The 16,480-nt window shown below is 31.9% G+C and overlaps 4 protein-coding genes across 7 annotated transcripts in view; 2 read left to right on the forward strand and 2 right to left on the reverse strand.

The window, feature by feature from the left end:
* Positions 1 to 1,824, forward strand: part of Npc1a (Niemann-Pick type C-1a) — a 49,126-nt gene extending 47,302 nt beyond the window's left edge. For 2 of the 3 annotated variants that reach the window (XM_085185544.1, XM_085185548.1), the window contains one exon: positions 492 to 1,824. In XM_085185544.1, the coding sequence (XP_085041670.1) occupies positions 492 to 619 (128 nt within the window). In that variant the 3' untranslated portion in view covers positions 620 to 1,824. The remainder of the gene's footprint in view (positions 1 to 491) is intronic. The other variant, XM_085185547.1, reaches the window with a different exon arrangement.
* Scp1 (Sarcoplasmic calcium-binding protein 1) lies at positions 1,783 to 11,081 on the reverse strand. Of its 2 annotated transcripts, none has more exons than XM_085185558.1 (4): positions 10,835 to 11,081; positions 6,338 to 6,504; positions 5,199 to 5,432; positions 1,783 to 3,789 (listed from the first exon to the last, which is right to left on the reverse strand). In XM_085185558.1, exons 1-4 carry the CDS (start codon positions 10,884 to 10,886, stop codon positions 3,667 to 3,669), a joined length of 576 nt encoding a protein of 191 aa, XP_085041684.1. In that variant the 5' UTR covers positions 10,887 to 11,081; the 3' UTR covers positions 1,783 to 3,666. The 2 variants fall into 2 exon arrangements, with proteins under 2 accessions (XP_085041684.1, XP_085041682.1); XM_085185556.1 differs by having other exon boundaries at positions 6,326 to 6,504; positions 10,835 to 11,080.
* A 1,185-nt stretch (positions 11,082 to 12,266) lies between these two features.
* Positions 12,267 to 13,657, forward strand: bug (thioredoxin domain-containing protein bug). Its single transcript, XM_085185510.1, has 2 exons — positions 12,267 to 12,447; positions 12,738 to 13,657. The coding sequence occupies exons 1-2, from the start codon at positions 12,396 to 12,398 to the stop codon at positions 13,565 to 13,567; spliced, it is 882 nt and encodes a 293-aa protein (XP_085041636.1). The 5' UTR covers positions 12,267 to 12,395; the 3' UTR covers positions 13,568 to 13,657.
* Positions 13,658 to 13,883: 226 nt separating this feature from the next.
* LOC146539196 (glyoxylate reductase/hydroxypyruvate reductase-like) lies at positions 13,884 to 16,129 on the reverse strand. The gene is made up of 3 exons (XM_085185509.1): positions 15,575 to 16,129; positions 15,048 to 15,309; positions 13,884 to 14,583 (listed from the first exon to the last, which is right to left on the reverse strand). Exons 1-3 carry the CDS (start codon positions 15,727 to 15,729, stop codon positions 13,945 to 13,947), a joined length of 1,056 nt encoding a protein of 351 aa, XP_085041635.1. The 5' UTR covers positions 15,730 to 16,129; the 3' UTR covers positions 13,884 to 13,944.
* Between the last annotated feature and the right edge of the window lie 351 nt (positions 16,130 to 16,480).

Consider the following 16,480-nt stretch of genomic DNA (forward strand, 5'->3'; position numbering starts at 1 on the left):
TATAATTTGAGAATACACATTACATTTAATAATAAATACATCACTATTTTTCCATTGTACCAAAATTCATTCCTGCCTTACAATATTCAAGTAAATTTTATATATTTATGCCTCATCTTCATTAGGATCATGTTTGATTTCTCCATGTTGCCCCTGGCTTGTAAAAATAAATGTATAGTCTTTTTTGCTATTCACTATCAAATAAGTTCCTGATAACTTCATTATTTATTAGATTTTTATGTTTTTCTTTAAAAAAATAAATTATTAAAAAAGAAACTGTCGATAGTGATGTAAATCTAGCAAGTTATCAGGAAGTAATAGAAAAGTGGTGAAACAGGTCAAATTATTCTATGTCAACGTCTTAAATATAGCAATTGGGCAGCAAAAATAGCTTCCACGCTTTCAGTAAACCTATAAAAGGTAAATAATATTAAAATATATGTAAATAATGTGAAAATCGGCATTTCCTACTATAAATAATTATATTATAGGCATAACCCGTCGTCGGGGACGCTGGCGAGTGGTGCCGGGAGGCGGCCACACCTACGGCAGTCTAGACTCGACGCCAGCGGAGCCCCAGGCCTCGGGCAGCGGCCTCAACTTCACTAACGAAATGTGATCACTGCACTGAGATTTAACATAGCTAGTCTTTCTAAACATCGATGTTAAAGCTTATTTATTTTATATATTATAGTTATATATAAAACATTTTATTTGCTCAGAAGTGTTTACTGGACTACGTGTACTTAACTGTGGTCAGTGTGGAAGAGATGGACTTGAGTAGTGTAAGGCTTTGTGAAGCTATAGCGAAAAGGTAAAATAAATTTAAACAAGAAAAACGGTAAATGTTATTATGGCGAGTGTGGTAATTTCTAAAGAAACGAGCCCCAATGAAATTAAGCCATTTTTTTATAAAATTATAAACGCAATGTCTTCTTAAATTGCCAATTGATGCAATATTACTAGGGCGGCTTAAATATTTTAGTTAAATCGCTTTATATTGCTATTTATATGAAAATTTTGTATTTCAAATATTTTAATTAAAAAATTAACTTACTTACATAATGTATATAAAATAATATTTCCTGATGTCTGCAGACTTCTTTTTTAAATATGTATTTTTTAAAAATGACTCTGTCGTATGAGAGTTGTGCCTAAACTTCTCATAGTTTATAATGTGGAACTATTATAATAATTAAAATAATATAATGCATACTCTTTTAAGAACAGTTTTAGCTGTTTTCATGTCCAGTGACCGAAATACTGTTTTTTTTTAATCTAAGATTTTGTAGCAAACTTTTCTATGGCGTTCTTGGCATGTAATATAAAAGGAACCGTTGCGTAGACTTTGTGAACTTTTTATATGATAGTATGTATTTTTATTATTTTCTCAAATTCCAATATTGGAGGCCGTTGTGGCGTAGTGGCAAAGGGTGTAACGCGACAGTTGTGGGTTCGATCCCCACTCGAGGGAATAATCGCTGTAATTGCCGTAGTTGTGATTGATTTATTTAAATGTTAGAATTAGTAATTATAAACTGTTATACATATTACGAATATGTAATAAATAGTGACGAAGTCAAAACATATTATGTATTAAAATTCTTATGATTTCTGCGTGTATAAATTTAATACTTAAATAATATTTAATCACTCTATCGTCTAGTTTTAAGCCACAAAAAAAGTTGAAATTAGAAAGTTTATTAATTCTAACGAACGGACCAAGTTCGAAAGTTTTTGAAGTCTTTAAGTATTATAATATTACGGATATTATTTTCGAACTTTGTTGTTTTTTTTTCTACCTTTATGCAAGTGATAATTAATATGTTAATTGTAAATAAGTATATATTATAAAATATATTGTAAATGCATGCATGATATTGATTATAAAAGTTATATAAAAAAATGGAAATGATAATTTTTAATTATCGTATTTTAAATTATCGTATCTAATTTGTTTCATATTTTATATAATTTAGTGTCTATGTACTAAGCATTTTTATATATTTTTAAAAATATACATAAATGTGTACTGTATCTGTATTTTGTTTAGTCTAAAAAGATCCGATGAGGCCATCATGATGCAGTGGCAGCGTCTGGCTGTGATCACGATGGTGTTTGATTCGATCACCATTCGGACAATAAGTCATTTTCATTGCCCGGCTCTGGTTGATAAAGAGCGGCGTTAAGTTCCGCCGCTCAGCAAGCAATATCTCTGATTTGGGCGGAAAATGGAGAACGGGGTATCTTGACACTAGTTTATCCGTGCCTACCATACTTCGCGATATGAAAAGGATATTGTAGCTGGAAGAAAAGCAAATAAAGCCAGTTGATATTACTTAGTTTTTGTGCCTTTGTAAAAGTCAATTTGACATAAAACAGATTCTTTATTCATATCACTCTTAAAATAATTAGTAAAATTAATGAAAAAATATCTAAAATTATAACGACAATTAATGAAACAGTTGTTTTTTCTTTTTATGTATATTAATTATAATATTTTTTAACAACTTTTAGTTTTCAATTAAAATAGGTAAATTGTCATTTTGGTCTTCAAAATTATACTTAAAGGGATACTCCTCGATATTGTTCACATTGTAAATATAACGTACATTTTAATTGTAATTATTATTATTTATTAGAGAGGCCCTATTTCAAAGTTGATGTAAATAAAAGTATATTAGCTACTATGCAATTTATACTCTATGTAATCTGTATACTATATATTTGCTATCTGTATTCAGCGTATTTGTGTGACTTTCGTAAATTCTGTGTAATAGAGTTTTTAATAAACGATCTGAATAAAAAACTTATTTTTATTTTATTATTTTTATATTGTTTAAAAATATTTAATGTTACATTATAGACATTATTTACAAATAATGCAAAAGTATACATTAGTGACTAGATTTCGTATTTGAGCTCATTTACGTATAACATAGTTTATACATAAAACAGTCATATGTTGGATTGAACTTACAAACCGGTGGTAAAGGTATATTCTTTTATAAAAGTTCATGATAATTCTATTTTTAAAAATGAAAAACACCACAAAAATATGACAATCCATGTTATAAAACAGTGCACTACAGTTAGGTATATGCTTATATTATATGGTCTATTTTAAATTGTTTCAAAAATAATAAAAGAAATAGGAACATAAATAAATATTATATAAAATGAAGGTAATTATCATAACTTTATTATCATAACTATGTAAGAATAGTTATTACATTTATAATTTGCAAAATATACAGCTAACGAATAATCTATTTCCGAACGCTACGTCGAGTCTGCGATTTATTATTTTTAGCCTAACTTTCTATGATGCGTGCTTATATTTATAGAACAATACCGATATCCGGAGCGTTATAGGTCAAGAATTCGTATCACCTGCATTCTATATGTAATTTGAAGTCATTTTCAAACATTCCCACAAAAATTTACTGAGTTGCCATTATTACGTTTTTTTAAAGAAGTATAAACATACTTAATCATTATTTATCAATCATTTTATAGCCAAAAATTAAAAAGTAAAAAAAAAAACTAAACAAATACAACTGACATTTAACATTAAATATTTTCATTTTTATAAAATAAAGCTGTACTTACAATAATATTATATGAAAATCAGTTCAAAAATATTTAATTTAAACGAATAGTTGATTATAATTCTAATGGACCGAAGAGTAGGCTGGCCTGGCAGTTGTCACTTTGGTCGCCGAGGTACTGCGCGAAGAGTTCCTGATACCTTGATAGTGCTATGCCGCCTTTTCGACGGTCATCGTCCTGGAATGAGAAGGAAAGTTATTAGTAGGAGGAGGAAGCCCTCGCGACAGTTGTAGGTTCAATTCAGACAAACAAGAATCAGTTACTTTTAATTTTTTCGTTCTACGAATAAGACAGTGCGGCGTTGAGACGATACGCAATGTCTCCATATTTTTAAAAAATATTTTAAACTCAATAAGTGTCTTTAAAAAGACGTAAACAAATAGACCCGACGATGAAAAAGTTTGTGTAATTCAATTATGTAAGATGGAAATAAAAGTTTAACGAGAGCTTTAGTTGGAGTGACGCCAACACCAACACTTTCTTATATGTGTAATCAATTTCAATTGTTTTATTATAAATACGATGGTTTAGAATAACACTACTTTAAGGAAAAAGAAATTAAATAATAAGTAGCTATGTCATGAGATTAGTTACTAGCTAATAGTTAATTTTCCACACATTACCTATGTTACCTATGGTATTGGCATTGTGGGTTCGATTTGCACTGTAGAAAATATGTATTAAACATATTTACCTACATATAGAAAAATCATTTGATGTATAGTGGAATTTATCTTAGTTGCATTAAAAGCTTTCAATACTTTTATTTACATTACCTATATAAAAAGCCTGATTTGAATAATTTTTAAATAAACATCATTTTATACATGATAAACGTATCAAACGAAACAGAGAGAATGATTGATCTAAAACCATCTTATTATTTATTAATGTTATTCACGCCTTCATATTTTAAATTTATTTATATTTATCTATTAAAATTTGTAGCCGACGCGACGTACAGTTCGATATCTGATAGCTTCTTCGCGCGTCCTGAACATGCTTTAGCAAAGACGGTCGTCATTGACATAAATTCTAAAACACATTGCCAAGTTTCGCCAATAGGGGTATTCCTAGAAACGCGTAATCTTACGTAGACACACGTAATTTGCCTGGTGTGGCCGTGGCCGTAGTTTAATATATATTTTTAAACATGGAGGATTTTATTTTAAATAAATAACTAAACTAAATAAAATGTAAACTAAAAAAAACATATATGTAACTTAACAATTGATTTTCTAGTTAGTTTCTACTGATGCATGAGGATTTATTTTGTAGTACTTTAAATATTTTGTTTCGATCAAGCAAATAAATATTTTTTTTAGCTAGTATCCCGCGCTAGTATCCCGCGCATTAAGATACTTCCGTACCCAATTTTTCGCCAAACTCTGGAGGCATTAAGTATTTAGCGGCGCAACTCAAGGCGCGCCTTGCCTCGTTGCCAGAGCGAGGAAATGAAAATATTTCATTTAGTCGAGTGGGAATTGAATCCACAACCGACGTGCGTTATTTCCGTACGCCCTGCGCAAGGACGGTCTCAATAAAAATCACATAAAAATACGGACGAACAATAAAAGCATACTTACATTTAACAAGGAATTAAACGCTTCATCTATCACTTTGATGTCATCGACGACCATTCTCTGCACACAATCATATCTGTATTCTTCTATACCAATGATGCCATCGCAGTTAATATCTATCATCCTAAAATTAGTTTCAATAAAGGCTTTCATAGCTTGGGGGAAGTCATCGTACCGTTTTCCAATACAACTATTTTGTACGGCCTTCTTAAATTCATCCACAGTCACTATACCGTCCTAAAAAAAATAAAGGTCCATAGACAAGACGCCATATTAAATTAGATAAACGTCAAGCGTCAAATAAATTTAAATTTTAAATATTGCTTCATCTCATGCACTATTATAATATTATTAAGCTATTTGAAATAAAAACCATGCATTAACTATATGTAATATGTAAATAAATTTAAAAAATATGTGTGTAAAGTGTTATACTGTTTGTGACTTGTCCTTGTTACGGTCTAACTACGAAATACAATATTATTCTACCAATCATTTTAATAGCCGATAATGTCATATTTAATGAACTTATATTTTGATATTAAAGAAGGAATTAAAATTAAGATTACGTGTTATATTTAATAGATATAGTTCTAATGAAGGCATTGAAGAACGAACAGGTATCTAAACTGTCCACAATACTGCATGCTCATTTAAACATACGCTTGAAAAGCTGTATTGTAATTTAATTATTGATTTTTAGTATTGTAGATGGGCGACTCCTTATATATTGAACCAATTAAATATACATCCCATATATTCCATTAATAATAACTTATATATGCAGGGATTTTCTTGTTCTTGCTTGAATTGCCTACAACCATGGTCGTATCTAGAGATATTTATTTGGGAGAGGCCTACGATTTAGCGTTGAACAGATTTATTCGTCTAAACATATTTTTTAAAGTTTTCAGGCAATTTTTTTGTTAATAAAGTTTCTGGGTTGGGCACAGGACTAACCCAGAGTAGGCCAGGGATACCTGGCTTCCCTTTTCCTACGCCCATGCCTAAAACCTAACGAAATTATAATTTAAAACATATTTTTTATTCATCGCCCATCTCTCAGCCAGTCAGCTACAACATCTACCACCTGAAGCCATTACGTGTATATATTGTGTAGTGTAACCGACATAGTCTGGCACCTTGTCGAAGTCCGCCAGCTGGGCGATCTCTTCCCATAAGCTGAGCATGATGTGCTGGTACTTCTGTAAACGACTCGAGCTACAGTCCCCTTTGCCTTCGAGTACGCAGGTACGTAACGCTAGACAGTGGAAATCATGAGCGTCTAGGTAGCCATTGTTGTCGATATCTGAAAAATATGTAAGAAATATAATCATTAAAACTGGTTGAGAATTGGTCATTTATCTCTTCCTTTAGCGAACTGTCCGGACTTCATGAAGTCCAGTTTTGTCAAAATAGACCGTGAAATGATCTATATTTTTAAGATAAACATGCCGAGTACGTCCCGCTTGCGTCACAGGCATGTCAATATAATAAATACAATATTTAAATGAATTTCATCGAGACGTCGTCGTCTGGTCGTTCGCCCTGTCAATATCTGTTCTATGCGGGCCCAAGAAACATTCAATTTGTGTAATTTGGCAACTGTAGGGCAAATAAATTACAATACATACGGTTTCTGTTTATGCAATTTGGCTGTCGTCAAATATTAAGTTGCAATAATGAAATATGGCACGTATTCGATGTTATTTTTTCAGCTTCACGCACAGCAGCAGGGTAGGCAGAGGGAGCCTAGTGTTAATATACTACGTTACTCATTTTTAATGAAAGGAAAGGAAAAGAGGCATTGGGCGTTGCATTCCACCATTTAACACGCATTGCATAAATCCAGATTTCAACAGAAATGTGAGAATAGAATTCTTTATGGGAAGGGAATGTCTTAGCTCTGGGTTCCCAGGTTCTTTCTACCTACCCTGTGCTAGGTGCATGTGTATCATGTTAGGTGCATGATACAGCGTGCAATTATAAACTTTTATTTGTTTCATAGAGAGTCTAGTGATGGTCATCTGGTTTTCAAATTACTGCTAAACATTGCGGTAAAAGTCGAGAAAAAACGGATTATTATAAAAAACACATTATAATATACCAATATTAGCCTCTAGACATTAAAATGGACAGAACAAGATGTCGCAATACTAATTACTAATCCCAGTTGGCCGCCGAGAACAATAGTAAGAGATTATTTTAACCTATCATTATTCAATATGTATGCCAAATACCAGCCCTTCGTAAAGTTGGATGTAAACGAAACTATTAACGAGTTTCAAATTCCTGAACGTTACAAATCATTATATCACTATGAGGTCTATTTAGAGTGTGAATATAACTATTAATAAGCTGGGTACTTAAAGTTCGCTAGATAGTGGGTTCGATTTCCACTTGAGGAAATTCAATATTTAACAGTTTCATTTCCTAACTCTGGTAACTAGGCAAAACGCAGCGTTGAGTTTCGCAACTCTAGACGCAATGTTCCACAAGTTAACACTAGGTGCCCTCTGCCTTGCTGTGTGCGGGATACAGCGTGAAGCTGATTTATCTCTATAATTATAGAGTATGAACATAGGCGGGTACTTAAATGGATCTATATGGATCTATATAGATATAGATGTCACCTTTAATCTAACTTGGTAGTATTTGCTAAAACATTTTAGTAAGTAATGGGTTTTTTAGGTTAAGTCTTAAATGATTCATAGATACTATTTACATAGAGTTTTTATATTCTCTGTTAATACTTGAATTCAGGTGATAGACCAAAAACGCTTTTACTAAAAAAATAAGGTAGATTTTCCGATCCAGTTAAACAAATTAAAATCGAACCCATAGCCGTCGCGTTTACAGTCACACGATTATGAAGTCAAATTAATGAAAGGCAAGAGATTATTTGCGAGACAAATAAGTATTTTTAAAACATTTTTTTAAACCAAGCCATATTAATTAAATATTTATAATTAGGATTAACTACAGTATTTATTTAGATAATGTTTATTTTCGAGCCAATTATCTGGGTTAGCTCCTCTGAGCTCGAGGGATTTATAATTTGTAACAGTGTTTGCCAATCAACAACTCAATGTCGATGGACGCTTATTTCAATTAGCGTCTCCAAATATGTCATCCTTGGATTGTGAAAGTGTCTTATATTTACACTTTTTTTCGCTACACGCTGTATCCCGCACGTAACAGGGTAGAGAAAGCTTGGGAACCTAGTGTTAGATGATACTCCGGACTTCGTTCCTCATTAAGACGCTTCCGCTCCCCGAAAGCTGCCCCGCTTTCTGCCGAATTATTGGTGTAATTTCGCGTTTAGCCTCGTCATCAAAGTGAGCAAATGAAAATATTAAATATTTCATCCTCTCTAGTGGAAATCAAACCCAAAATAGTTTACAGTCGCACGTTTGGGCCAGAAGTGCTTGTTTATATAAAGAAACAAGCACTTTTAGCATCTTAAATTAAATTTCCCACTTTCAAATTTTTCTAATTTTTGAGAGAGGATTTTCCTCCGTATGGAAATCGAACCCACAACAAGCGTGTTTAAAGCCGACATCTGTGCCGCTGCGCCAAAATGATCTGTTATAATATATCAAAAAATATGAAATAAAATATAATTCGATTGGATTTAGCAGATATTACATCAAAGGAAACTTTCCATTAATAAAATATAACAAATCAAAGCGAAGCGAAGGCGTTAAAGCTTTTGAAGGAACTTGAAAATAGATGTTAATTACTATTTCAATATGCCTGAAGTCGAAACGAATGATTGATGACGACGCCGAAGAAGAGATCGCGGCCCACGGGAGAGATGCCCAACTACCCAATTACGTGGTATGCGTGTTTACATTTGTACTAAATTATTTTGTCACGTTATTCTGAATTATATGTTTATTTATTTATATGAGACCAGCCGTAGCGTAGAGGCACAAAGTGTGACTGTAAACACGATAGGTTTTGGGTTCGATTTCCACTCGAGGAAATGAAATATTTAATATATTTCCAAAGAAACATCATAATCACTTTTCTCACCACCAGTCCCGACTTCCACTTTAAGGAAATGAATTTTAATATATTTTTTTTCCCTCTCTGGTAACCACGTAAAGCGCAGCGTTAAGGTCCGCCGCTCAACACGCAATCAGATAAATAAAATCACCAGCATAGCGTATACCTACAGTTGACTATTTTAAAAATATTTAAATTCGTATATGACGCAAACTAATTTAATTTAAAATGTGGAAGTGCATGCATTTGTATAATATATTTGATGTCAAATTAATGAGTATTTTAAAATTGTTGCAAAATAAAACAAACTTGGTCCGACTCCAATGTCAAATATATAATATCGTTCAATTAACTGAGTAATGGTTCTGAGACTTGCCATAAATCTTTAGCTTTAATAGTCTGTAGGTTTGTTTGTTTGTTTATTTTATAGGTGTTTGTTGTATTGAATTATATTGTTGTTGATATATATGAATTTACCTACTATGAAAGGAGACCATAAGTAAGTAAGTAAGTTCCTATATGGATAACATTTTAAATTTTTATCCATTTTTAGATATATGTAATCTATAGAAAACAGATTTGTGGCCTTGTGTTCCACCACTCACCACGTAATGCTTCAAAAACTCGGCGGAAAATGGGGAACGGAGTGTCATAACACTGAGTTCCCTCTGCTTACCCTAGTATAAGCGGGATAAAGCGTAAACTGAACAAATAATTTAGAAATAATAAATTTGGAAGTAGTGATTATAATTTTTTTTCATGTTTACCGTTAAAGAATTTTCTAGTGACAAATCAAATAAATGCGTTAAATTACAAAGTGTCGACCTTGGTAAGTGATTTTAGTCAGCTACCAAAAAATTGGATGATTTTATTTCTATAAACAACAATGCTCTAATTTATGCATGCAGATTACAGGAAGACGTAAAAAATTGAGTTTGCTCAGTGAATTATTAAAACTAATAAAATTCTACTACGACTTACGAGCATAGAAAATATGAACAGATGTCTAAAAATATTTAATGTTTTACTTATGGTTGACATAATTATTTAATATTTATCTAATATTTATTTAAAACGCAATCAGAAATAAATATATAGATTTATGATTGTAGTAAACTTTATTAAATAACTTTGACCAAAAATCTTATCCTTCTGCCATAGTGTGGGCATAAGGTTCCGTAAAAGCAACCACTATAGAACACAAAAGCTCTACAGTAGGAGGCTCGATTATGAGGAGAGGAAACGCAAGCGAGAGGCTCGCAATCCTTATATGAGCCCTCATGTAAGGATTCATTGTAAAGGAAGCAAAGGCTTAAATTTTCTATAGCCACAATCAAAAAATTCAAATTAAGAAGATAATAAAAGCGTGCAACGATTATAATGTTTGTCAAAACACTGAAAAAGTCATTCAGTCATTCTTAACAGAAATGTACTAGCTCGTATAACCGATGGCTAAAGTTCTGTCTAACATGTCAAAGAGAAACGTAAAGAAAAAGTTGATAAATGCGACGTGTACATACATAAAAAAGTTATTACTTATATTTCTTCTTCTTCAGCTTCTTCTTCTACTGAGCCTTAAGTAAAGATAGCCTTAGACTTAGATAAACATTTTAACACGTAAAACTTACCATAAAGATAGCGCACAACAAAAGCAACTCTACTATCCCAGCTGTACGCCATATCTCTTACTAACTAACCCACTTTGCAATTAATTTATTTATGTATATTTATTTAAGTCAAACGGTCGATTATCGCGTTGAAGATCGCTTCACGACTGAATCGGATTTATAACAATATCGCAAGAGACGTCACGCGATTCCGATAGACGCCCCAAATATATCTACTATGAACTGTAGTAGTATGTAGTGGCAGACTGTCAGTTTCGCTCTGAGCTTGGCACCGCGTCTTAAGGGTGAGTATATTTGTACAAACGAGTTAGTTGATTTTTTTTAAGTAACGTACTATTCATTTTGTGGAGGTAAGTTTAGAAAACCTAGTAATAAGACGTAACGTAACTCATATGTCTATTTGTCTTTGTTTTGTTAAATTCGGATTTGAACCCTGTCCTCCTGGAAACCGTCCAAGTGTTTTGGTCACGTTGAACAAATTTTGTAACGGAATCATTTATTTATTTTAATAGCTTTCTGGTCTATGGTTCTACGTCAGGTTTTTCAGTTTTAAAATCAATTATACCCTATGGATTTTAATCAATCAATCAAATCCCATATCTTTGGATGGAAACATCATCTCAAGATCGATCTCAAACTTGAGAGCGATTTATACATGATGGATGTAGGATGAGTTGATAATTGAGAAATTTATGTAAATAATGCATATTATCCACAATATTGGTGAAATATGGATTCCATGCAGACATGACAAGGAGCTAATTGGTTCGCAATCGCATCGCAAAAGCACAAGGTCGATATCGACCGTGATTAATGTTATTTTGACGCCCTCTAATGTGACGAAATATATTCATCTTCAAATTATTATGTTACCTGTGAAATTTTTAAATAATCGTTTTTTAAATATTAAAAATTAAAGAATCATATTAACATTAAAATCATATTGAGGCCAGTCGGGCCGCAGATTCACAAGCCTGTCACTAACTGTGTGTGGGTTCGATTCCCGTTTGAGGAAATTTCATTTTTTCGCTACAAACAAACCATGACATTGAATGACTATACCTACTCAGCCCACAATGCCCCCAAAATGCAATGGAAAGTGGGAAACGGAACTTTCTTAATGGGAACGGAGAGTCTTAACACTAGATTCACAGATTCTCTCTGCCTTCCTTGTTATGTGCGGGAAACAGAGTGATCGAGCAAAATAAAAAAACTGTTACAAGTATATTCTATTATTAATAACCATAAAAATATGCCATGATCTATTTGAATTATTATTAAAATTATATTTATAAATAAAAATGCAAAATTAGTGAAAAAAATATATTAAATTATTGAATAATAAAGCACTTTCATATTAAATTGATTCCTCAATATAAAAGTGATACATTATCTTTCTTTTCTATAACACGAAACGTTCAAAAGCCAAATGTCAATGTCATTCAATCATTCAAATGTCAAAACTGTAAACAGGTCACGGGTGTTTTGTATATTTATTTGCTTCAAAAATCTTATTTATTGAATTATTAATGCCAAAAAGTCAATCTTTAAATCTCCAAAAATGAAAGTGACAATAGAAAAAAGTGTTATATTTTTAATGATAATACTTATCAGTAAGTATTTGATAATTTAGTAAAAGAGTATTGGGGCGTTTTTTATATTACGAATAAAAGAGAAAAAAAATATGTAAATTAATTTATTACAATTACGTACACGGCATTTCAGGAAGTCGTGAAAAAGAAGTTCAATAATTCGAGTTTAAAATATATTCACGAATATGTGTTATTGTAGTTATTTGTTTTTGTAGTATATGTGTATATCTCTTATTTCGTCTTATCAATTTTATTATTAAATAAAAATTTTAAGTTACAAAATTGTAATTAATTTGATTTACGATTTATAGATGGGCCTTACTCTTTACAATTTGATATTGAAGAAGAAGCTGATGTACAACTGGAAGACAATGACAATGATTTCTCTACTGTAGACGAATCGGAATCGCTTCTTTCTAATGTAGTATCAGATGTAAATAAAACATTGACAAACCTTTACAACCAAGTCACATCTGCCAATGTTACTGTGGAAAACACTACACAAAGTTTAAATGAAACAAGGAAATTAGCCAAATGTAAGGAGATAATATATGACCAAAGTGAAGAAATGGAGCCATCTGTAGAAATTATCAATGGCACAACCTTGGGTAAATTATTACAAGTAAACCCTGACATAGCAAGTCGAGACGTGGAGGCAGACTGTGTTCTAGTGTTATTCTTTGCTAGAGCATGCCCTTTTAGTGCTCACGCCGCTCCTCATTTCAATGCATTAGCTAGATCATATCCAAATATTAAAATGGTAGCACTTGATGCTCTAAAATACCATGGAATTAATGCTCAATATGGAATAGTGGGAGTACCAACACTAAAAATGTTCCACAATGGTCGACCAGTTGGTAAATTCAATGGAACAGAATACAATATTCACTTATTTAGTAAATTTGTTCATGCTATTACTGGACAAAATCCTCAAGTTCTTCTAGTTACATCTAAAGACTTTCAAGGTCCTGTGTCTAGTGTAGTTGAAAAGGAAACAGATTATTTCCTAATCCTGTCATGGTTATTTATTATTGTTTGTTCAATATATTATTTCATGGAGTCAAAATGGTGGAAAATGATTGTAGAAATGATACAAAATAATTGGCGGGAATCAGAGGCGCAGCACGAGCACAATGATTGAACATTTGTTTTAGGTTTTTATTATTATGTTGTACATATAAATTAATTATTCATGTGAAGGTTTTAATTCATTAAATGATTTTTTATTTAACATTTTATTACTTAATATATAAGTCAAGACTATAAAAAACATCTATTGTTTATCTCTCTTATTGATTCATCAAAATCAATGTTTTGTTTATCATGAAAAGAAAAGAGTAAGGAAGAGGAAGTGAACAAAAAAGTTTAATTCACTTTATAACATTGCCTTTTTTTTGTATCATTGTAGTCAGAAGGCCCTATAAACACATTACCAAAATAAAAATAGGAATAAAAACATGACAAAATAAAATATATTTATTTAATTTTCACAAAACAATACCAGCATAAAATAAATAATTAAAATTGCAATTCTGCCGGCATATCAACACCATTTAGAGCGGCAACAATATTATTAGCAGTGAGTGTACTCATATTGTTCCTAGTATCTATAGTGGCACTGCCTATATGAGGCAGAACTACACAATTACTTAGTTTAAATAATGGACTATCCAAAGGCAGAGGTTCAGGAGTTGTCACATCCAAGCCTGCCGCCCAAATACTCTTATTTTGTAGTGCTTCAATCAACGCATTTTGATCTACAATAGTACCACGGCTAATATTAATGAAGACGGCACTTTTCTTCATCTTATCAAATGCACATTTATTAAACATTTCCTTTGTTTCTGGTACAAGTGCTATACAACATATCACAAAATCACTTTCTGATAAAAGCTCATCGAAGGAAACTTTAATAGCCCCTACTTCTTTAGCTTCCTCTCTCACACTCCGGTTATAGTATAATATTCTTGAGGTATTGAACGATTTTACTCGTTTTGCAACAGCTTGGCCTATTTTTCCAAACCCAACAATTCCTACAGTGGATCCAGAAAGGCCTGGGCCTGTCATCCATGTGGGCGCCCAAGATACCCAACCACCTGTCTTAGCTTCGTGCTGTGCTTCAGGCAGACGTCTTGATGTTGATAATAGTAGTGCCATCTGAAAAAAAATGTATTGAAAATTATTTATAAACCTGTTACTGGTAAAAATTAGTAGATAAGGATTTTAATTAAAATTTAATCATGTCTATAAATCTGATGACTTTCATAATAATGATGAGAATGAATATTTCTAATATAACAGAAAATTAGTATATATTTCAACAATAAGGCTAATATATAGTAATAATGTAAAAAAAATATATAAAAAAAGTAAAAAACTGTTTTATAATTACTGGCTACCACAGACAATAAATGGAATGGTGAATCGTTGTGGATTCCATTTCAATATAAGCTAGCTAGACAATCCAATGTTGTGGATTCAAAGGAAATTGGGGAGTAGAGTTTCTTAATAATTGGGCTCTCTCCGCATTTTTATACGCAAAACATGCTAAAAAAAGCATTTAAGTATTTTTTAAATTATTTCTTATTCTAACCATGTTAATAGTATATTATAAAACTTACTGTTAATTCAGCTGTAGCATCTGTCAGTGCATTTAGGGTGTAACCTATTCTAATACCTCTCTTTTTACATTCAGCTAAGTCAATATGATCGTAGCCCACTGATAATGTAGCTACAACTTTTAGGTTTGGGCCTGCTGCCTCTAATACTTCCTTATTAATTTGATCTGGTATACAGCAAAAAATTGCATCAGATCCAACAACTGATTTAACAAATTCATTGTGCGGTACTGGTGATGGTAAATGCCACATTTTGACATCAAATCTAAAAAAATGTACAAAATTTTTATTACAATTAATATTGAAAATCTTTTAATGAATATTGGTCCTATTAGAAAATTTGATAAGAGGAAGTCAATAAATAAAATGTACATAAATAAAATGTGCTTGGAAATAATAATTATACACAATACATTTATTACATAATTGCGCAACAAATACTCAAGTTACTGTAATAATTTAAAGTTAACCTCAAGTAGAAAAAGATTTAATATATTATATTATACTAAGAAAAATGAGACAATACTTACTGTTTTTTAAGTATTTCGATCCCACATTCTGGCATATCAGAGCGAGTGACATACACCTGGAGCTTGCGACTACTCATGTTTCGTATTATTAAATTGCTCACGAGACCTTTATGAACGGCACCAGCTATACAAGCGGCGGCTCTTTTATAAATCATGAATAGTCAATTTACTTTATCGTTGGTCCGTGAGCTATCTTCCGCAATGTCAAGGTCGTTTGATTTTACGGTAGATATTTTGGTGGGGCAGCGTAGCTTTTATTCTCTTCCTTACCCTTGAAAAACGAAGGTTTCGCAAAGTAAATAGCCAAATGAAGGGTCGCTACGGTGCCCAGTATCACTTTTCCTTTCGTAGACTTAACAAATGACAGAACAGCAGACATAGTATAACTTATTTAAGGTACAATTAAATTAATATAAACACAAGAGGTTATCGGAAACTACATGAAACCAATAGATTATTAGACGTATGTTTTTCCTTATCGTTAAGGAAGAATTTATCACATTTATAAATTATCACAGTTCGCGCATGACATGTTTTAAGACGTACATAATCTGACATAATCTGTCACTGTCAGATTTCAGCTGCGGCAAAAGCCGTATACTTTTGAATTATTATAAAAAAACCTTTTAGTTGATTTTTAAAATATTAAATAATATTTAAAATATTACTAAACATTTAAAATAAAAACTAGTAAGTTTCGTTAGCTACTATAAGTTCCTAGAGAAAAATTATTGCAATATGTAGTTTAACGTTTTGAATAAGTTCTGTAGTATTTTAATGTTTTTGTAGGCAGAGGAAACCTAGTGTTAAGACACTCCGCGTCCCATTTTCCGCCAAATTTTGTAGGCATTGCATGTCGAGTGGCGGATCACAGCGTCTCGCTTTACCACAACACCAGGACGAAGA

This window comes from Heliconius melpomene, chromosome 5 (genome assembly GCF_056956725.1).
Source record: "Heliconius melpomene rosina isolate 202511_hmr_F chromosome 5, ASM5695672v1, whole genome shotgun sequence".
NCBI lineage: Eukaryota > Metazoa > Arthropoda > Insecta > Lepidoptera > Nymphalidae > Heliconius > Heliconius melpomene.